The sequence below is a fragment of the Hemiscyllium ocellatum genome, chromosome 39 (assembly GCF_020745735.1).
Source record: "Hemiscyllium ocellatum isolate sHemOce1 chromosome 39, sHemOce1.pat.X.cur, whole genome shotgun sequence".
In the NCBI taxonomy this organism is placed as follows: Eukaryota; Metazoa; Chordata; class Chondrichthyes; order Orectolobiformes; family Hemiscylliidae; genus Hemiscyllium; species Hemiscyllium ocellatum.
This window is the reverse complement of record NC_083439.1, coordinates 39442783-39466529: the sequence shown is the minus strand read 5'-3', so window position 1 is coordinate 39466529 and position 23747 is coordinate 39442783. Positions and strand designations below refer to the sequence as shown.

General features: G+C 43.3%; 1 protein-coding gene across 1 annotated transcript in view; it reads right to left on the bottom strand.

The window, feature by feature from the left end:
* Positions 1-23747, bottom strand: part of aldh1a3 (aldehyde dehydrogenase 1 family, member A3) — a 141903-nt gene that overhangs the window by 91293 nt on the left and 26863 nt on the right. Inside the window, exon 2 of the mRNA XM_060853368.1 lies at positions 23534-23638. Within this exon, the coding sequence (XP_060709351.1) occupies positions 23534-23638 (105 nt within the window). The remainder of the gene's footprint in view (positions 1-23533; positions 23639-23747) is intronic.

Genomic DNA, 23747 nt, shown 5'->3' with positions numbered 1-23747 from the left:
AGGATAAGGAAAGGATGCATGGTGAGCAGCAGATGCAGCTAGCTTTAGTCCTTTTATCTGAAAACTAAAGAGAAAATGCTGGAAAATCTCAGCAGGTCTGGCAGCATCAGTAAGGCGAGAAAAGAGCTGATGTTTTGAGTCTAACCAACCTTTTGTCAAAGCTGTCAAAGCTTTGTCAGTTTTAAAGTGACGTTCCCATTTTACAATTTTACCTTTTTTTACACACCAGCTTCATGACAATTATAAAAGCTTTTGATTTAAAAGCGAATGCTTTTGGGTAAGCAGTTGCAGGTGCTCAAATTGACACATTATTACAGAAAGGAGTCAAGAGAGTGGTGCTGGAAAAACACAGCAGATCAGGCAGCATCCAAGGAGCAGGAAAATCCACGTTTCGGGCATAAGCCCTTCATCAGGAATTCCTTCATCAGGATGCTGCCTGACCTGCTGTGCTTTTCCAACACCCCTCTCTTCACTCTGATCTCCAGCATCAGCAGTCCTCACTTTCTCCACATTGTATCAGAAAGTCAATCAGTTATCAGGCCCAAGAAGCATTTTTACCCAGACAACAATTTACATTCAGCCAATTAATTTTAAAAAAAGCACTTGGAGCCCAAGGACCAATTAAAATTAAATCTGTTGGCTTTGACTACCAAGAATCAATCTGATTGTAAAGAAATATGTAATCATGAGTATAAAAGATGTGGGCATTTGAAAATCGGAGCAAAAGCCACCTGCAATATGAAGAAGAGAGAGAAAACTCACCATCTGAGAAAGAAATACCAGGTTCACACAAGAAATTTCCAAGCTCTCTTAAAAAAAACTATCTATCTGTAACTGCACAACACATTTTGTGAATATTCTTGACACCAGAATCTGATAGAGAGGCGTTCAGAACAGAAGAATTACAGTGAAAACATCCCTGATAGCAGAATCAACAGAGTGGACGAGGAGCATTCTGGAGGATCCACCCTGTGTGAAATTTGAGAAACTAAGTTCTAATTTATTGTTCTTATTAATTGAATTTATATAAGTGGGACATGTGTTATTGAAAAAGCACACCTATTAGCATTGAATTCAGTTTGGGAATAGGTAGGAGTTATGGAGAAATTGTTCAGTTTGTTATGAATGCTGTTAATTTATTCACTGTTGGACTTAGATAAATAGATTGTTACTTATTAACTGTAGAATGAGTGAAAGGATTTCATTTCATTTAACCACCTCTTTATAACAGATCGGAGGGTGAGAGGTATGTTATACAACTTGTTACACTTCTTTATCAGATTACAAGGTGACATGCTCCTCTCTGGTTGTTTTGGTTTTAATTATCAGATGGGTGTTATCCTCTGCTTCATAACAATAATCTATATAGTGATTTGTTCACAAATTTATTAATTTAGACTTTAAAAATGGATAATCAAATTTATTTTACTCCAAATTAGGAATTTAGCAATGCAAGTTATTTCTCTTACAGCATGTAACATTCCAATTTTCTTCTGATGATAAAGGTCCAACTGAACCTAACTCCAGCTTTGAAGTTTTTGCTTTAATGTCATTTCCTTAAAGTTGTTCTCCTTAGGAATGGAACTATAATGTTCAGGACTTACTGGCAAATTGACGCTCGTCCCCAAAATATACTTGCTCCATTAGATGCTTCATAATTTTAACATCTTGATTAAAAGGAGGAGTATGTTTATTTCAGGATCAAATGTAACACCAAGGTTGTGAACAGACTAGCTTAATCTCAGACTCACAGATAGTGCTGGATAGATTTGTCCCAGTCAGGCAAGGAAGGGATGGTAGGTTGAAAAGACTTTGGATGACAGGGATGTGGAACAGCTAGTCAAGAGGAAGAAGGAAGCTTACTTAAGGTTGAGGAGGCAAGTATCAGACAGGGCTTTATAAGATAGCCAGGAAGGAACTGAATAATGGACTTCAGAGAGCTATAAGGGAGCATGAAAAAGCTTTAGCTAGTAGGATTAAGGAAAGTCCTAAGGCATTCTACACTTATGTGGGGAAAAAGACGATGGCCAGAGAGAGAGAGGGTAAGGCCAATTAGGGATAATGGAGGGAATAAAGTCGGAGGAGGTAGGGGAGGTCCTTAATGAAAACTTTGCTGCATTAATCGCTACTCAGAGTGACCCTGATGTTTCTGAGGACAGCATGAAACAGACTGATATGTTCAAACAGGTTGGTGTTAAGAAGCAGCATGTGCTGAAAATCTCAAAAAACACAAAGATAGATAAATCCCCTGGGCCAAATGTAACTACAGGAAGCGAGGGAAGAGATTACTGCGCTTTTGGCAATGATCTTTGCACCTTCACTATCCACTGGAGTAGTACCAGATGGTTGGAGAGTTCTTTGTTCAAGAAAGGGAACATAGATAATCCTGGAATTACAGGCCAGTCTGTTGATGTCCAAATTGTTGGAGAAGATTCTGAGGGACAGGATTTATGATTACTTGGGAAACCATAGTTTGATTAGAGATAGTCAGCATGGTTTTGTGAGGGGCAGGTCATGCCTCACAAACCTTATTGAATTCTTTGCGGATGTGACTTTGTGACTTTTATAAATGACTTGGATGAGGAAGTGGAAGGGTGTGTTATTAAGTTTGCCGATAACACAAAGGTTGATGGAATTGTGGATAGTGTGGAGGGCTGTCGTAGTTTGCAACTGGGACATTGACAGGATGCAGAACTGGGCTGATAAGTGGCAGATGGAGTACAAACTGGAAAAGTGTGAAGTTATTTAGTTTGGAAGGTCAAACTTGATTGCAGATTTCAGGGCTAAAGGCCGCATTCTTGACAGTATGGAGGTACAGGGGGATCTTGGGATCCATGTCATAGATCTCTCAAAGTTGCCACCCAAGTTGATAGAGTTGTTAAAAAGGCGTATGTTGTGCTGGCTTACATTAGCAGGGGGATTGAGCTTAAGAGCCTTGAGGTTATGCGGCAGCTCTAGAGAGTCCTGGTTAAACACTTGGAATATTGTGTTCAGTTCTGGTTGTCTCATTATAGAAAGGATATGGAAGTTTTAGAGAGGGTGCAGAGGAAAACTTACCAAGATGCTGCCTGGACTGGAAGGCATGGCTTATGAAGAAAGGTTGTGGGAGCTAGGGTTTTTCTCATTGAAGTGAAGAAGGATGAGATGTGACCTGATAAAGGTGTACAAGATGATGAGAGGCATAGATAGAGTGGATAACCAGAGACATTTTTCCAGGGTGGAAAAGTCTATCATGAAGGGGCATAATTTTAAGGTGATTAGAGGAAGGTTTAGGGGAGATGTCAGAGGTTGGTTGTTTATACAGAGTGTGATGTGTATGTGGAATGCACTGCCAGCAGTGGTAGTAGAGAAAGATACAATCAGGACATTTAGGTGACTCTTGGATAGTCACATGGAAGATAGTAAAATGAAGGGTATGTAGGTTAGAACATAGAACGTAGAAAAATACAGCGCAGTAAAGGCCCTTTGGCCCTCGATGTTGCGCTGATCCAAGCCCACCTAACCTACACTAGCCCACTTTCCTCCATATGACTATCCAATACCCGTTTAAATGCCCATAAAGAGGGAGAGTCCACCACTGTTACTGGCAGGGCATTCCATGAACTCACGACTCGCTGAGTAAAGAATCTACCCCTAACATCTGTCCTATACCTACCATCCCTTAATTTAAAGCTATGCCCCCTCGTAATATCTGTCTCCATACGTGGAAAAAGGTTCTCATGGTCAACCCTATCTAAACCCCTAATCATCTTGTACACCTATATCAAGTCACCCCTAAACCTTCTTTTCTCCAATGAAAACAGCCCCAGGTGCCTCAGCCTTTCCTCATACGATCTTCCTACCATATCAGGCAACATCCTGGTAAACCTCCTCTGCACCTATTCCAGTGCCTCCACATCCTTCCTATAGTATGGCGACCAAAACTGCACACAATACTCCAGATGCGGCCGCATCGGAGTCTTATACAACTGCAACATGACCTCAGGACTCCGGAACTCAATTCCTCTACCAATAAAAGCCAGTACACCATATGCCTTCTTCACAGCACTATTTACCTGGGTGGCAACTTTCAGAGATATGTGTACACGGACACCAAGATCCCTCTGCTCATCCACACTACCAAGTATTCGACCATTAGCCCAGTACTCCATCTTCTTGTTACTCATACCAAAATGAATCACTTCACACTGCCCAGCTCTGCAGCTTATCTATATCCCGCTGTAACCTGCCACATCCTTCCTCACTGTCAACAACTCCACCGACTTTCGTATCATACACAAAATTGCTCACCCAACCTTCTAGCCCCTCCTCCAGGTCATTTATAAAAATGACAAATCTGTTAGTCTGATCTTAGGATAAAAGATCGGCACAACGTCGAGGGCCTACGGCTGTATACTATGCTGTACTGTTCTATGTTCAGACTGTTGTCAGGAGAGGGGAAGATTTGTAGCTTAATAACAGAGTTTGGTGCAGGGACCAAATACAATGGTTTCAGTCTTGCCAATATTTAACTTGTGAAAAATGCTGTTCATTCAATACTGAATATCAGTTAAGAATTTGATAACTCAGCTGCAGTGGAGGAGTCTGGAGTGATTATAATGAGGTCAGCCTGGTGGGCCTCATAAAATATGATTGCTTAATCCGGTCCAATCAGGGAGTCTTGGCTGACAGGTAAGAACAGGAATGTCACTTTCATTTTTTGATCACTCAGCACTACTCTTTGTTGAGAAGGACTCTGCTTGTCACTGGCCACTTGGGTGTTCTTCCTTTCTTCCTGATGGTGGAATATGAATAAAGATTTATCACTTGTTGTTTCTTCACTGTGTCCTACTCATGCACACACACAGCATGGGTGCTGGGGAATAAATAAGCACTGTTTGGTGGTAGTGTGGGGGATTTGGAGAAAAAATAGAAAGAGAGAACAGGAATATCAGACATCCTGTTCACTCTGAGAGCTGGCTCTGAGGGAGGTCTATCATGGACCTGGACAGCTACCTGGACTACACCTCCTCCCACCCTGCCCCCTGTAAAAACGCCATCCCATATTCCCAATTCCTTCGTCTCTGCCGCATCTGCTCCCAGGAGGACCAGTTCCAACACCGCACAGCCCAGATGACCTCCTTCTTCAAGGACCGCAGATTCCCCCCAGACGTGATCGACGATGCCCTCCACCGCATCTCCTCTACTTCCCGCTCCTCCGCTCTTGAGCCCCGCTCCTCCAACCGCCACCAAGACAGAACCCCACTGGTTCTCACCTACCACCCCACCAACCTCCGCATACAATGTATCATCCGCCGTCATTTCCGCCACCTCCAAACGGACCCCGCCACCAAGGATATATTTCCCTCCCCTCCCCTATCAGCGTTCCGCAAGGACCACTCCCTTCGTGACTCCCTCGTCAGATCCACACCCACCACCAACCCAACCTCCACCCCCGGCACCTTCCCCTGCAACCGCAGGAAATGTAAAACTTGCGCCCACACCTCCACACTCACTTCCCTCCAAGGCCCCAAGGGATCCTTCCATATCCGCCACAAGTTCACCTGTACCTCCACACACATCATCTATTGCATCCGCTGCACCCGATGTGGCCTCCTCTATATTGGTGAGACAGGCCACTTACTTGCGGAACGCTTCAGAGAACACCTCAGGGATGCCCGGACCAACCAACCCAACCACCCCGTGGCTCAACACTTTAACTCTCCCTCCCACTCCACCGAGGACATGCAGGTCCTTGGACTCCTCCACCGGCAGAACATAACAACACGACGGCTGGAGGAGGAGCGCCTCATCTTCCGCCTGGGAACCCTCCAACCACAAGATATGAATTCAGATTTCTCCAGTTTCCTCATTTCCCCACCCCCCACCTTGTCTCAGTCGGTTCCCTCAACTCAGCACCGCCCTCCTAACCTGCAATCTTCTTCCTGACCTCTCCGCCCCCACCCCACTCCGACCTATCACCCTCACCTTGACCTCCTTCCACCTATCCCACCTCCATCGCCCCTCCCCCAAGTCCCTCCTCCCTACCTTTTATCTTAGCCTGCTTGGCTACTCTCTCTCATTCCTGATGAAGGGCTTATGCTCGAAACGTCGAATTCTCTATTCCTGAGATGCTGCCTGGCCTGCTGTGCTGACCAGCAACACATTTTCAGTTGTGATCTCCAGCATCTGCAGACCTCATTTTTTACTTGGAGGTCTATCATTGTCAAGAACATCCCATCTGACAAGAGAAAAGAATGCTTCTGAAGAAATTCGCCTGTAAGAGTTACCTTTGAGTTAGGGTAGGCATTTCTGGCATGCCATTATTTGGATGCTTGACCCATTCGGTTCAAGACTGGGCCCAATATGTGGAAAGAATGTGTTTTCTTTGGGCAAATGACATTGGGGCAGATGACAAACAGTAAGTAATTCGCCTGCAGCTTTTTCAGTTAATCAGAGCCTAACTTTCCTGAGGCACCAGATACTGAAACCTTTTAAGAGCTTACAACCCCAAGCCTCCTGATGATGAAGGGATAGTGTAGGGGAAATGAGCTGAGATTAGTTCACAGGTTGGCACAACATTGAGGGCCAAAGGGCCTGTTCTGCGCTGTATTGTTCTATGTTCTACATTCTATGTTCTATGTTCCTCTAATTCAGAGATGCTATCATTATTACTCAGCAATTTGAGAACCAGGGAATCTGTATCATTTTTGACTAGGTGACTGGCAGAGGCCTATGACTTTGATTTGACCCTTAATGAAATGCTGAGACAATGTTTGGGATGTGGGATTAATGGTATGACCATGCAAAAACACCTACTGTTGAAGCTGAACTGGACTTCAACTGCGACTGGCTATATCAATGGAAAATACAGCACGTGGAGCACGGGTTGCAGGGTATTTGATGGATGTGGACACTCTCGGCAGTCCAACTAAGCTTGGGGAAGACCACTTGAGTGAAAGCAATTGCACAACCTAACTCAGGACACATTCTGAAGAGAGGGATTCTGGGTCAGCCTTGTTGCTGCAGTATGTGAACTTGAAACAGGTAAAGAGCTCAAATGGACCTAAATTGATTAAGAGAACTCAAAAGCCAGTATACAGGAGAATGCGCACCCTGGAAAGTCTACCTACACCTGGCTTGGAACAGTTAAATTGCTCAGCAACATCCAAATCAGAACCAATCAAAATAAACATCTCATTAAATTGTCACCTGGCTGTTTCAGTGATTGCAGAACCAGTCTTTAACAATATTCGCTTTGTACTTCTTTGTACTGATAATACTATTCGTTTTAAAATAGTGATGGAAAAGGATAGACCAGATCTAAAAGTTGAAGTTCTAATTTGGAGAAAGGCCAATTTTGACGGTATTAGGCAAGAACTTTTGAAAGCTGATTGGAGGCAGATGTTCGCAGGTAAAGGGATGGTTGGAAAATGGGAAGCCTTCAGAAATGAGATAACAAGAATCCAGAGAAAGTATATTCCTGTCAGGGTGAAAGGGAAGGCTGGTAGGTATAGGGAATGCTGGATGACTAAAGAAACTGAGGGTTTGGTGAAGAAAAAGAAGGAAGCATATGTCAGGTATAGACAGGATAGATCGAGTGATTCCTTAGAAGAGTATAAAGGAAGTAGGAGTATACTCAAGAGGGAAATCAGGAGGACAAAACGGGGACATGAGATAGCTTTGGCAAATAGAATTAAGGAGAATCCAAAGGGTTTTTACAAATATATTAAGGACAAAAGGGTAACTAGGGAGAGAATAGGGCCCCTCAAAGATCAGCAAGGTGGCTTTTGTGTGGAGCCACAGAAAATGGGAGAGATACTAAATGAATATTTTGCATCAGTATTTACTGTGGAAAAAGATATGGAAGATATAGACTGTAGGGAAATAGATGGTGACATCTTGCAAAATGTCCAGATTACAGAGGAGGAAGTGCTGGATGTCTTTAAACGGTTAAAGGTGAATAAATCCACAGGATCTGATCAGGTGTACCCGAGAACTCTGTGGGAAGCTAGAGAAGTGATTGCTGGGCCTCTTGCTGAGATATTTGTATCATAGATAGTCACAGGTGAGGTGCCGGAAGACTGGAGGTTAGCAAACGTGGTGCCACTGTTTAAGAACGGTGGTAAGGACAAGCCAGGGAACTATAGACCGGTGAGCCTGTCATTGGTGGTAGGCAAGTTGTTGGAGGGAATCCTGAGGGACAGGATGTACATGTATTTGGAATGGCAAGGACTGGTTCAGGATAGTCAACATGGCTTTGTGCATGGGAAATCATGTCTCACAAACTTGATTGAGATTTTTGAAGAAGTAACAAAGAAGATTGATGAGGGCAGAGCAGTAGATGTGATCGATATGGACTTCAGTAAGACGTTCGACAAGGTTCCCCACGGGAGACTGATTAGCAAGGTTAGATCTCATGGAATAGGGGGAGAACTAGCCATTTGGATACAGAACTGGCTCAAAGGTAGAAGGCAGAGGGTGGTGGTGGAAAGTTGTTTTTCAGACTGGAGGCCTCTGACCAGTGGAGTGCCACAAGGATCGGTGCTGGGTCCTCTACTTTTTACATAAATGATTTGGATGTGAGCATAAGAGGTACAGTTAGTAAGTTTGCAGATGACACCAAAATTGAAGGTGTAGTGGACAGTGAAGATGGTTACCTTAGATTACAACAGGATCTGACCAGTTGGGCCAATGGGCTAAGAGGTGGCAGATGGAGTTTAATTCAGATAAATGCGAGGTGCTGCATTGTGGGAAAGCAAATCTTAGCAGGACTTATACACTTAATGGTAAGGTCCTAGGGAGTGTTGCTGAACAAAGGGACCTTGGAATGCAGGGTCATAGCTCCTTGAAAGTGGAGTTGTAGGTAGATAGGATAGTGAAGAAGGCGTTTGGTATGCTTTCCTTTATTGGTCAGAGTATTGAGTACAGGAGTTGGGAGGTCATGTTGCAGCTGTACAGGACATTGGTTAGGCCACTGTTGGAATATTGCATGCAATTCTGGTCTCCATCCTATCAGAAAGATGTTGTAAAACTTGAAGGGTTCAGAAAAGATTTACAAGGATGTTGCCAGGGTTGGAGGATCTGAGCTATAGGGAGAGGTTGAACAGGCTGGGGCTGTTTTCCCTGGAGCGTCGGAGGCTGAGGGGTAACCTTATAGAGGTTTATAAAATTATGAGGGGCATGGGTAGGATAAATAGACAAAGTCTTTTCCCTTGGGTCAGGGAATCTAGAACTAGAGGGCATAGGTTTAGGATGAGAGGGAAAATATATAAAAGAGACCTAAGGGGCAACTTTTTCATGCAGATGGTGGTATGTTTTCGATTAGATTAGATTACTTACAGTGTGGAAACAGGTCCTTCGGCCCAACAAGTCCACACTGACCCGCCGAAGCGCAACCCACCCATACCCCTGCCCTAACTCTATGGGCAATTTAGCATGTCCAATTCACCTCACTTGCACATCTTTGTGACTGTGGGAGGAAACCAGAGCACGGAGGAAACCCACGCAGACACGGGGAGAACGTGCAAACTCCACACAGTCAGTCGCCTGAGGCAGGAATTGAGCCCAGATCTCTGGCGCTGTGAGGCAGCAGTGCTAACCACTGTGCCACCCACTTGGGTATGTGTATGGAATGAGCTGCCAGTGGAAGTGGTGTGGGCTGGTACAATTGCAATTAAGAGGCATTTGGATGGGTATATGAATAGGAAGGGTTTGGAGGGATATGGACCAGATGCTGGCAGGTGGGACTAGATTGGGTTGGGATATCTGGTCAGCATGGACAGGTTGGACGAAGGGTCTGTTTCCATGCTGTACATCTCGATGACTCTATATAGGCTTGTGCAAGCCTCTGGCTAAACTGAGAACTTATACTGGAGGACCTTTCCAGATTAGGGATACTTCAGTTCTTATCTCTTATGAGAAGCAGTTAGTTCTTTTACTACTGTTTGATTGGGCGAAATTAGTTGAGAAAGATTCATCTAGATTGGCTCAACATTTCTCGATTAGAAAATGGCTGCCTGGGGGAAGTTCTAATTAAATACCTAGAAGTCTTTCAGGAAGGTCTAGGGACTATCAAAGGAGTCAAGACCACTTTTCATGTTGACCAGGAAGCAATTCCATGATTCTGCAAGGCCTATCCAGTGTCATTTGCCTTATGGGCAGAAATCAGAAGGCTGGCAAGTGAAGGAATCATTAAACCAGTCCAGTCTGTGGAATTAGCAGCAGCAGTTATACAGATTGTGAACTCTGATAGGTCAGGTTGTCTTTGTGGGGATTGTACAGAACAAAGAACGCAGAAAATTTCCAGCCCAGGGACAAGCCTGAGCCGATCCAAATCCACTGTCTAAACCTCTCGCCCAATTCTGGCATGGGCGGCACTGTGGCACAGTGGTTAGCACTGCTGCCTCACAGTGCCAGAGACTTGGGTTCAATTCCTGCCTCAGGCAACTGTCTGTGTGGAGTTTGCACATTCTCGCCATGTCTGTGCGGGTTTCCTCCCACAGTCCAAAAATGTGCAGATTAGGTGAATTGGCCATTCTAAATTGCTTATAGTTTTCGGTGAAGGGGGTAAACATAGGGGAATGGGTCTGGTGCGTTGCTCTTCGGACGGTCGGTGTGGACATGTTGGGCCAAAGGGCCTATTTCCACACTGTAAGTAATCTATTCTAATCTAAGGATCTGTATCCCTCTGCTCCCCACCTACTCAGGCATCTGACCAGATGCACCTTAAATTCATCTACCATGCCTACCTCTGCAGGCAACACATTCCAGGCAGCTACCAGCCTCTGAGTAAAGTTAGATCATTTTAGATAAACAACAAATTGCTTTTTGCCTGATGGTTCTTCCTGTGAGTGTAAAGTCATGACCACATTGAACTCCGAGTGGAACTATATTAATCCAGATTAGTGCCAACTCAAGAGGCAAAGTCATTGCTCAAGCAAGCAGGAATCAGACTGTTTGCATACATTTACCACTTTCTCTGGGAACAGGAGATCACTGCCTCATCCTCATTCCCTTTGATAAACACAGTAACACAGTGAAGATCCAATTCCAATCATTTCACCTAAGGATATTCCCTTGAGTATGTTTTCTCCTTCAAATGCATTTTCTTGGGTCATCCACAACCCACAGCCCAACAAAAGACTTCCCTTTTAATGTTCCATTGTGTAGAACTTCAGCACATAAGCTCCGAGAACAATACTACCCTTTGGTATCTGATGTAATGACAATGAAGTGCAAGATAAAAAGACTTCCGTTGTTAATTCTGATTAAGCAGTTGGCTCATTCCTTGAGGAATGTTGCATGATTAGCTGTGTCGTTGGCTAATGGTTAATATCCCTGCTCTGAAACTGTCTTTTCTGAAATTGTACCCTCCTATCATCTGCCGTAAGACCACAAGACAAAAGATATAGGAGCAGTATTCGACCATTCAGCTCATCAAATCTGCTCCACTATTTGATTATGGCTGAGGCTCCATGGGGAGGCAACAGCTGAGTAATATTATCACTGGACTAATAGTCCAGAGACCCAGAAAATGTTCTGGGGACTTGGGTTTGAATCCCACCATGGCAACTGGTGGAATTTGAAATTAATAAGAATTTGAAATTGAGAATTTAACAATGACAATGTTGAATGTTAGAAAAACCTCAGTTGGTTCACTAAAGTCCTTTACAATCATAGAGTCACTACTGTATGGAAAGAGGTCATTTGGCCTATCAGGTCTGAACTGATCCTCCAAGAAGAATCTCACCCAGACCCAGTCTTCTTCCTTATCCCCATAATCCCACATTTATCATGACTAACCCACCTAGCCTACGCATCCCAGAATACTGTTGACAATTTATCTTGGCCAATCCACTTATCCTGCACATCTGTGGACTGTGGAAGGAAACAGGAGCACCCAGACAAAACCCACAAAGACACAACAAATTCCACACAGACAGTCGCCTGAAGCTGGAATTGAACTTGGATCACCAGTGCTGCAAGGCACCACTGAGCCACCATGCTGCCCTAAGGGAAGGAAACTTCCAACCTACTTGATCTGGTCTACATCTGACTCCAGCAATGTAATTGACTCTTAAGTGCCCTCTGGGATGGTCAATAAATGCTAGCCTAGTCAGTGACACCCTCAATCCATGAATCAATTTAAAAATAGATGTATTCCCCAATCTCTGTAACCCTTGGTCCTTTTACTAATCAAGAATCTGTCTATCTCTGTCTTAAATACATTTAATCACTTAGCCTCCACAGCCTTGTGTGACAATGAGTTCCACAGATGTACCACCCTTTGGCTGAAGAAATTCCTCCTTGTCTCAGTTTTGAAGGATTGTCTTGTGTTCCCTTGGGTTCCAGTCTCTCCTACTACTGGAAACATCTTCTCCACATCCACGCAATCCAGGTTTTTCAGTATCCTATGTGTTTCAATCAGCTGCCCCCTCATCTTTCTAGACTCCATCGAGTACAGACCCAGAGTGCTCAACCACCCCTGATACGACAAGATCTTCAACTCTGGAATCATCTCCTTTAGGCCATCTCTAAGGTCAGAACATCCTTCATTAAATATAGGTCCCAAAACATTTTAAAAATATTCTCTCATGGGATGTGGGCCTTGTTGCCTGGGCTAGCATTTATTGCTAATCCTTCATTGTCTTTGAGAAGGTGAAGGTGAGCTGCCTTCTTGAACTGCTGCTGTCCACCTGACCAGCAATGCCATTAAAGGAGGAAATTCCTGCTGACAATATTCCAAATGCAGTCGACCAGAGAATTATGCAGACTGAGCTGTACATCCTTGTCTTGTATTCCGGTCCTCTTGAAATGACATTATATTTCTTTTCCTATTGCTAATTGAATCTGCATGCTAATCTTAAGTTAATACTGAACTGGCACTCTTCAGTTTTCCAATTCCTTTCTACATTAGGAAGTCTCTATTCTGCCCACCTGATACTTCTCAACATTATATTCCATCTGCCAATTCTTTTCCCAATTTCCTGTCAATGTTGATTTGCGGTCCCCCACCTTCTCAACACTACCTATCCCTTCATCTATCTTTGTGTCGTCTGCAAACTTAGTAATGAACCCGGGCAGCGCCAGAGACCCGGGTTCATTTCCTGCCTCAGGCGACTGACTGTGTGGAGTTTGCACGTTCTCCCCGTGTCTGCGTGGGTTTCCTCCGGGTGCTCCAGTTTCCTCCCACAGTCCAAAGATGTGCGGGTCATGTGAATTGGCCATGCTAAATTGCCCATAGTCTTAGGTAGGGGGTAAATGTAGGGGTATGTTGCGCTTCGGCGGGTCGGTGTGGACTTGTTGGGCCGAAGGGCCTGTTTCCACACTGTAAGTATTCTAATCTAACGATGCCCTCAGTTCCTTTGTCCAGATCATTAGCATATAACATGAATAGTTGCATTCTAAACACTGACTCCTGCAGAACTCCACTAGTCACTGGCTACCATTATCCCCACTGTCTGCTTTCTGTCAGTCAGCCAATGCTGTATCCATGAATGCAAGCATTATGCCCCTTACACCATATGCTCTAATCTTATTTACCAGCCTCCTGTGTGGGACTTTGGTAAAGATCTTTTGGAAATCCAAATAGATCATGTCCTTTGTCCAACTCGCTTGTTACCTCCTTCAATAATTTGACAGGCATGACCTCCTCCACTAAGCCGTGCTGACTCAGCCCTATTATACCATGCACTTCCAAATACTCTATGATCTCAACCTTAATAATGGATTCTTAAATCTTACCAATGACCAAGGTCAGGCTAACTGGTCTACAATTTCCTATCTTCTGCATCCCTCCCCTTCTTAAACAGGAGTGTTACATTAACCACTCTCCCTGACTCCGGTGATTCATGAAAGGTCATCATCAATGCCTTCACAATCTCCCCAGCTATGTCCCTCAGAGACCTCGGGTGTAGTCCTTCCAGTCTAGGTAATTTATCTACTTTTTTTCCTTTCAGCTTCCGCAAAATCTTCTCCTTAGTGATAGTCACTACATTCACTTCTGCTACCCTGATTCTCTAGAAGTTCTGGTATGTTGCTAGTGTCTTCCACTGTGAAGACTGATGCAAAGTACCTATTCTAGTTCCTCTACCATTTCTTTGTCCCTCATTACTTCTTCTTCAGCCTCATTTTCCAGGGGTTCAATGTCCACTTTTGCCTCTCTCTTACCTTTTACAAATCTAAGAAAAACGTATAATCTTCTTTTATATTACTAGTTAGTTTACCCTCATATTTCATCTCCTTCCCCAATTATTGCTTTTTGTTGTCAACTGCTGGTTTTTTTAAGGCTTCCTATTCCTCTGTCTTCCCACTAACCTTCACCACATTGCACGCCTTTTCTTTTGCTTTAGTGTTGTCCTTGACTTCTTTTGTCAATCATGGTTGCCTTGTTTTCTCCTTAGTGTGTTTCTTCTTCCTTGGGATGAATTTCTGCTGTGCCTTTTGAATTACCACCAAAAGCCCCTGCAACTGCTGCTCCACCAACTTCCCTGCTAAGCTCCCTTTCCAATCAACTCTGACTAACTCTTCCCTTTGTAATTACCTTTATTCAATTGTAACACCATTACATATGATTCAATCTTCTCCGTCTCAAACTGCAGGGTGAATTCTAACATAATTTGGTCACTGCCCCTAAGGGGTTCCTTCAGCTTTAGCTCCCTAATCAGGTCTGTCTTATTACACATCACCAAATCCAGAATTGCCTGTTCCCCATTAGACTCCACCATCAGCTGTTCCAAAAAACATTTTGTAGACATTCCACAAATTATTTTTCTTCGGATTTGCTACCAACTTGATTTTCCCAGTCCTCCTGCATATTGAAGCCCCCTGTGATTATTGCAATAGTGCCTTTCTTACATGCTTTTTCTGTCTCATGATTTATTTTCTGCCCCACATCCTGACCACTGCTAGGTCTTTTTTATTTTCCGGTTCCTCAGCTTAATCCACACACTTTCTGACCCGATATAGCTTATCACCATCAATTTAATTTTACTCCTTATTGACAAGGTAACCTTGCCCCCTCTGCCCATCTGCCTGACTTTTCGATATGACATGTATTCTTGGATATACAGTTTCCAGCTCTGATCCCCTTGCAGCCATGTCTGTGTGATACCCACAACATCATACTTGCCAATTTCAATCTGCGCTACAACCTCATACACCCTTGTTTTGTACACTGCATGCAATTAAGTACAACATCCGCAATCTTGCATTGACCACTCCCATTCTCATAGTTGTCCCCTTATCTGCTGTGCCTGAAATTAGATTCTTCAGTCTTCCCATACTCTCTGACCTATTACTTGTTCTGAGTCCTCCTCCCCTTGAACTAGTTTAAAGTCAGTGTGATCTCAATTTGCCTCAGTTTACACCATTAGTTTGCCTACCTTATTCTGAATGCTTTGTACATTAAGATACAAAACTTTTAAGTTTGTTTTATTATCAAGTGTCGCCACGCTTGCATAATTCTTTCATACAATATGACATTCACACCTTCTGAGCCTTCCTTTTGCCATTAAGCGCTGTTCATTTTAACAGAAACACTGGTATCAACAATCAGTATTATGTCCTCAATATGGTAGATTCATTGATCTTCACGAAATTCCTTTCGGATTGATAACAGCATTTGAAAAAATAAACTTTTGACATCATTCTTCACCTCTGAGGAATGTAATGGAGAATATGAATAGTGACATATCATTCATGTGTATTGTTTTTATAGTTTGTTAATTATTCTGCTGGTATGTGCAAAGAATGAGGGCAAGGCCTCCTGTGATGCAATATCTTATATTCAGGACGTAGTGTCAGGATTGTGGGTGGGAATTGGAAATCATTTAGCAGCAAAGGATGATGAAAGGGAATGTACATCAGCCTTGCCCACAGAAGCATGCATTTGAATAAGATGCCCCTAAGCACTCAAAAACCTGCAACCATTCTCATTTCAGTCTCATTTTAAACTACGGCAAAAAATGTGACTTACAAAATCTAATGCAGAATCATTGAATAATCAGCCCTTGGTCTCTTGTAACACATTCCCTTCACAGTTTGCTGGAAGCATTTCAATATTTTATAATGTGGAACAAACTTTGGCCAGCTGAGCAGAGGGACTGCCTTTCATAAATTCTGGGAATTCCTTCCCTGCCTGAGAACTCCACACTCAAGAGCTGAAGTCAGTTTCAGTTTGTGAATTGATTGAAACTGGGTGTCAAAAACTGCCTGTGTGTGTCATACCATACATTTAGGAACTAGATCAACCAGTTCTTCTGAAGCAGAGACTGCAATCAGTGATATTTCTTAACAATTATATTTCTTTAATTATTATTTTGAGTTTCACTGTGCCCCTTCCAGTTCTGACTGAAGTCATGCAGATTAAAATCAAAGCCAGTGATGGACTGAATTAGGAGCAGTGAAGTAAATAAATGCATTGAGATAATCTATGACCACGTGGTCTAGGCTGAACCTGAATCTCATTCTGCCTGTTCTAAGGTTACATATGACAGTTGGTTGCAAACAGTGTAAATGATGACCCATGATAGAAATTGGGCTGTAGTGACCCATCCCAAATCAGCATTCCTCACTCCCTCCTGTTGGAGCACAATTGTTTTAAACCTATGGAGATGGATAAGGTGCCATCCCCTTAACCCCAAATCCCCATCTATATTCTGTAGCCCCTACACTTGCCAACTTTACATTCTCTATCCCTCCTCCAATGCCAGAGTCCTCAAGAATATTTCCACCTCCTACTGCCCCTCTGACACTGTTGATGATTGAATGTCTGATATGTCCTCGAGATGACATTTCTCAGCTGTTTGTGGCGATGTAACAGGGCAGGAACAAGGCCTGATTGTGGATGGATCCAAATACATTTCTGTCCCAGAAACTGCTCCCCTTCATTCAAGAATGGCTCATCTGAAATTCTGGATAACTTTGAATGACTTTTATATTTTCATTCAATCTTGGCACATTAAAACTAGTAGCTAATTCAAATTATTGAGAAATTTGAATCTTTTGTGAACTATTAAAAATACACTGCATCTGATATTTTTAAGTTAATTAATACGTCATGTGAAGGATAAAATGAAATACTGGCCAAGTCATTGATGCCCCACTCCTGCCAACAAATTTAAAACCAGAGTTGGCCACATCTTTTCTTATTTCTGGATTGTTGGTGATGGGGTAAAGTTGGGAGAAAAGTGTCAGGCTGCCCAAAGAAATCCTGACACATAGGTGTATACAGGAATTGCTCAAGAAGTTTAAATTACCACTGGGTTAATTTCCATTAGCCTGGATCCTCTGCGAAATTCACCAACACTGTTAGTTACAGCTACTTACAGGACCTCTGACTTCTATCACTGATACTAACATTCTCAGATACTCCATACGCAACTACATCTGCAATTATACAAAGCGTTAGTGCGGCCGCATTTGGAATATTATGTACAATTCTGGTCTCCCCATGACAGGAAGCATTGGAAAAGGTGCAGAGGAGATTTACCAGGATGTTGCCTGGTATGGAGGAAGGCTTTTATGAGGAAAGGCTGAGGGACTTGGGTCTGTTCTCATTGGAAAGAAGAAGGCTAAGAAAGGATTTGATAGAGACATGCAAGATGATCAGAGGATTATAGGGTAGACAGTGAAAGTCTTTTTCCTAGGATAATGAAGTCAGCTTGTACAAGTGGGCATAACTACAAATTGAGGGGTGATAGATTTAAGACAGATGGCAGAGGCAGGTTATTTACTCAAAGAGTAGTAAGGGCATGGAATGCCCTACCTGCCAATGTAGTTAACTCAGCCACATTAGGCTTATTTAAAAAATCCTTTGGATAAGTACATGGATGATGATGGGATAATGTAGGGGAATGAGCTTGGAATAGTTCACAGGTCGGCGCAATATCAAGGGCCGAAGGGCCTATTCTGCGCTGTGTTGTTCTATGTTATATGTTCTATATCTATATCCCTGGGCTGAAGGGGTCCATACACACCATTAGAGGCTGCTCCATTCTATCAGGTTACTAGTTTATTTATTTTAGTGCCCTAGATCCAAACATCTTCAGCTATTTCATCAATGACCTTCTCTCCATCATAAGGTCGATGTTCATCGATGATTGCTCAATGTCCAGCACTAGACATATAGAAAGACCTGGACAATATCCAGGCTTGGGCTGACTAGGGCAAGTAACATTCACACCACACAATTGCTAGGCAATGGTGATCTCTATCAAGAATCGCTGCTTTTTTTTGGTAGATGTTTTGCATCAAACTTTTATCCTTCCTTTAGTCTGTGTCCTCTTTCTGACTTCTTGTGGTGTGGAATTGCTGTGCAAGGTATTGGTTAGCAATCGGTGAGCACTGAACTCCAGAACCAAATCAGATTGCGTGATGGCATCATCCACCAAAGGAACTGATCTTTGGCTGAGGATTAACTAAAACTGGTTTGCCCTTCATTCTTATGAAACCAACAAGTTGCAGGTGCTGCTTGGTTGTTCTGATGCAATTCTTTGGACAGGGTAAGCACAGGTTCAACAACAGCAATATGTCTTGGTATCAGTGAAAACTCCACCATCAACATCCTGGTGGTTACCATTGCCTGGAAACCTAACTGAACCAGCCAAATAAATACAGTGACTGTAAATAGCTAGGAACACAGTGGCAAATAACTCACCTCCTGACTCCCCAGTGCCAGTCAATCATCTACAAGGCACAAATCAGAAGTATGATGGAATAGTGCCCACTTACCTGGATAGGTGCTGCTCTGGTACCCCTGCCTGGTACGAGGAAAAAGATCCCTTTATTCCTACTCTTTGTTGCCTGTCTGCTGACCAGTCCTCTTTTCCATGTCAGCACACTTAGCCCAGTTTTATCACCTTTCATTTTGCATACCAATCTCTTACAGTGAACTATCAAAAGTCTTCTGAAAGTCCAAATAGACCACATCCATTAGCTCCCCCCTCAGTCAGTTCTACTAGTTACATCCTCAAAGAACTTCAGTAGGTTTGTCAAGCATGATTTCCCTTTTGTACATCCATGTAGGCTGTGTCTGAAAATACCAGTTTTCCATATTGGTCACCTTTTTTCTGAATGAGGGACTCCCATGCATTACCTGGCCTAGGACAGCCTGTCATCTTGTTGGTTTCATCAGTGAAATTGGTCACCAAGTTCTAATTTCCTTTCTTTCCCCTTTCGGCTCATAGGCGAGAGTGATGATATCTTTCCTCATAGATTTGCACATGCTACCTGACAGAAGTATACTGTCGTAAATGTCCAACAAGTCCTGGCTGATCACAGAACTGAATGCAACTCACTGGTAAGTCATCATTTCTGGGAGTTTTATTCTTTTTAAGGGCTCCTGACCTTGCTCAGCTCATCCAGAGTTAATGCTGCTCCAGCCTCTCCTGTGTGCTGTTCTCTCAAGATAGGAATGACTGGGAGGCCAAATTGTCAATGGGCTTTTTGTCATACAGTCCGGTATATAGGATTTGCTGATCCTCAGGATGTCAGACTGAGATGACATTACCGAGCCATCTTCTTCCTTTAGCGCTGAACTCTCCCTATGCACCTTCCAGAAGAAGAAACATGAACACGTCTCATCCTGCTCCACGGTGCGGATCCTTGACCAGAAGATTATCTTGGAGGCTCCAAGGCAAACAGCAAGGCTTGCTGGATCCTCAACCTCCTGGAGATCCTCTGTGACATCAATGCCCATAGCTTGCTGCAGGAGTAGGTTCAGCAGGCTGTTCTGGAGTTTGGACAGCTTTTCCCAGCTCTCTCTTGCGTTCTGAAAACCTTTGAGGAGAATGAACCTCCTGATGTTCCTTTTGACTGTCTCCCACCAGTCCATTGGAGACTCAAAGAGGAACCTCATGGTTCTCCAACCTATATAGTCCCTTTTAATCTCCTCACTGTGTTCTGGGATCAACAGTTTCACATTCAGCTTTCACATTCCCTTGCCGGCCAGTTGGCTGTCCTGTAGGTGACAGTCAGACAGCAGGAGGCAGTGGTCAAAGAAGAACAACAGATGATGTCAGTGGATCTGACCAAGTATATGTGGGACACAAATAGGAAATCTATTCTTGAGTGAATAGACCTGTCTGGCCGTGACCAGGTGTATTGACATTGTGCTCTGTCTGCAGGAGTGCTGAAGACATTATGTAGCTTGGTTCCTTTAACCATTTCCATCAGGAATCTGGAGATGGTATCTGGTTTGCTGTCAGTCCCTCTGGATTGTCCATCCATATCAGTTGAAGTTGAAGCCTCTGGCCATAAGGACTGGACTGGATGTCACTAACAGCAGTGGGAGATTCTGCAGCATAGCTTCACTCACTCATTACCACCTGACAGTACACGTTAATTAGTTTCAAGGAAGCATTTCTGTACATAACATCTGCATTGAGGACACACCCGCCCACCACCTGTTTAACTTTGGAGTTGGTGACGTTGCCTCCTTGCAGCAGAATACCCAGGCTGGAGAAATGGTTAGCAGTTCTCCTGACCAAGCCAAAGGCCTGTGGGTCCATAAGCTTGACCATTTCCTATAGCTGCTGAGGTGTGGTATCCAGCACTCCTGCCGAAACAGGAGGTCTGCTTTGGCATTGGCCAGATAAGCCAACATGAAACACATCGTGTAGTAAATTTAATACTACACGTTAATGCTGACAATTTCAACACCCATTTTGAAAGTTTATGGAATTACCTGTAGACCCAATGTCTATTCATCTGTGGTCTTGTCACTGGGGGAGTGCCTGCATCCCTGTGGTGTGGGAAAACTGTTGGATATTCACTGGACTGACGTAGCTACTTTTTTCCTCCATGGGAGGATTGTCCTCATCCAACGTCATCGGGGTGAAACCGAAGCCAGGAAGGTCCAGTTCTGATCCAATAGAGCATTGTCATATTCTGCTTCTGATTCAGAGCGTAGCTGCTCCCAGTTGCCTGGTGATACGGTGGGTGCCCGTTAGTTGATGATGGCTGGTCATTGGGCTTCACTGAGTGCCTCATGAAGTCCAGTGTTTCCAGGTTCCCCTACAGCATTGAAACAGACCCTTTGGCCCAATAAGTCCACACTGTACCTCCAAAGAGTAACCCACCCAGACCCATTCCCCTACCCTATATTTACCCCTGACTAATGCATATAACACTACGGGCAATTCAGCATGGCCAATTCACCTAATCTGCATATTTTTGGACTGTGGGAGGAAACCCACACCAATGCGTGGACAATGTGCAAACTCTGCACAATCGCCCAAGGTGGGGATCATACAGGGTCCCTGGTGAGGCAGCAGTCCTAAGCACTGAGCCACCGTGCTGCCCTACTGTAATGTTATGGTCCTTTGTAGTCGTATGCAGGAATTTTACCGTTGTTCGTAATTTTTCACAGCTGTTCAAGTCCAGATTTTCTCAAATTAAGTTAGCCCTGGGCTACTGTATCTTTAGTGGCCACTGCCTTGGCTGGTCATAGTCACTAGGCGAAAACGAGGAATGCAGATTCTGGAGATCAGAGTCAAGATTAGAGTGGTGCTGGAAAAGTTCAGCAGGTCAGGCAGCATCCGAGGAGCAGGAAAATTGATGTTTCGGGCAAAAGCCCTGGTCATAGTTACTGCCTGACCGCCATGGTAGCACAGTTGAATTCCTGGATATCTCCCTTACATTCCTGCCACAAATTGGTGGAAAGTGATTGCTTCTTGCAATCAGACAGTGACCAAAAAAACAACCGCAGGAGTTTTCAACCTGTGAGAATTGTTAGTGGATGGTGATTGTTCCCAGCCCCATTTGTAGTATTGAACATCCGCAGTAACACATTCTCCTGCCTGACCCAAGGAGAGGTTGCTCTGGTGCTTGAGAATGGGGTGGTGTGGCTGAACCTCTGTGTAAAAGGAGCGTAGAAAACTTTGCAGAAAATAACGCACTCACTATTGACCCTGAGTGGAAACTTTGGGGTAATTGTAAATAGGTTTCCTGGCTCACTGCCTCCCAGGACCACCCAATGAGCAAGAAAATGGAAAAGAAACCCTTGGTATTTTTGAACATTGAAATTAAAGCGACAGAATTGAATGGATTTGTCTCCTTTTTGCCCAATGATTTCTTATTCACTCTGTTCCCATGAACCTTCCTCCATTGGTTTATTCCATTTTGTTATGATACTTGTAACAAAATTTACACCAGTGCCCGGGATGTTCCATTGACTCAGGCACTTCCATATTGTTGGAGACTTACAACAGAAAGAAGTACTGCTGAGAGTATTTGTAACCAGTAGATAAACTGAACAACATTAGGAATTAGATTAACGTATCATGTGAACTCTCTGATTTCATCTCTACACTGATTTCAAAGTCCAGAAATCTTTTGACTATTCGAGAGAGCTGAATAGATGCCAAACGTCACTTGAATGTTCATCTATTGAGCCTTTGTGAAAATAAAAGATGCAAAAGAAACTCCATTGGATTGAGCTCTGGGATTTGAACTTATGCAATGAATTCTCATTAAGAACACTTGACTGAGCTCCAAGCACTGTTTATGGATAAAACTAAACAAAGGTTGGTTACCCATCTATGAATGAGACTGATCTTTATTTGATTAACAGTTTCATGAACAGTTGCTAGGATCCAATTATTTTAAAGAGACTTTTAAATGGCAGATTTACAAACACTGTGATGATTTTGAAAAGAGTTTGAAGACCAGTATGATTGACATTATTTTTCAATTCCTAAGAGGAACAATTTTTTCAAGTGAAGTTTAAATGATAACTACTTAGTTTTATTTACTCAATGAGTATTTAAAATACTTCCAGGTTGTGATATATGGCTTATGAATTCTGTACATAGTGGGTTTTGGATGAATGAGTGTGGAGGAGGCACTAGAAGCATTGAGGAAGCATGAGGTGGTAAAGGGTGAGGGAAGATAAGAGATCAAGGCAAGGGCCTGACAATGATCCACAGAACTGGACCAATGTCCAGTGAATGGAAGTGGATAATTTAACCTGTTAGCTGCAACATCTATTCATCTTTAATCCTACCTTCCGTCTGTTTCAAGAAATGGCAGCTCTGAAATCAACCTGCCCCAACTCTTCGGAGGCCACTTTAGAAATGAGCTGAGTTGCAATTCTCAAATCTGTCATGATAATGTGGCTCTAAAGTAATTTTAATGTTAATTATGACAAATATAGTAAAGTAGCTCCTTATCTTCAGAATTATTGCTAAGATGATTGTGTGTTTCAGAGCCAGAAAGCTAAGGAAACTGGTCAGGTATGTGGCATGAAAGCAGGATGGGTGTGAGAGGGAGAAATATTCAATATAGGCAAACAGGCCCCCTTTGGACCACGGGAGGTGAAGTTACAATGAGGAAACTCTCCATGCAGCTGTCAAAGGAAACAGACCGTTAGCTGAGACACTCATGACTTACCCACATAAGAAACAGAAATGATTGGTTGGTTGACCAGCGAGAAAACAAATGGAGAGAGCATTTGACATTAATTTTCTTACAGCCTGAAGATTAATAGCAAAACCAATAGTCAGTCAAATCTTGTTTGGTTTTAAAAGAAAGTAGCATTGCAATGACTGACCTTATCACCTTCCTCCACATCACAGATCCTCTCCCCAGATGCTGGGTTGAAGGTAGTAAACTTTTTTTTGCTCACAGATTCATGCCATTCATTGTTGATGAAGATCTAGCAGAAAGAACAAGTGGAGATTAATCAAAACCATGTTACAATATTGGTTATAGAAAGAGGTTCATATTGTTGTTACGTACATTTTAGATAGAAGATGAATAGTATC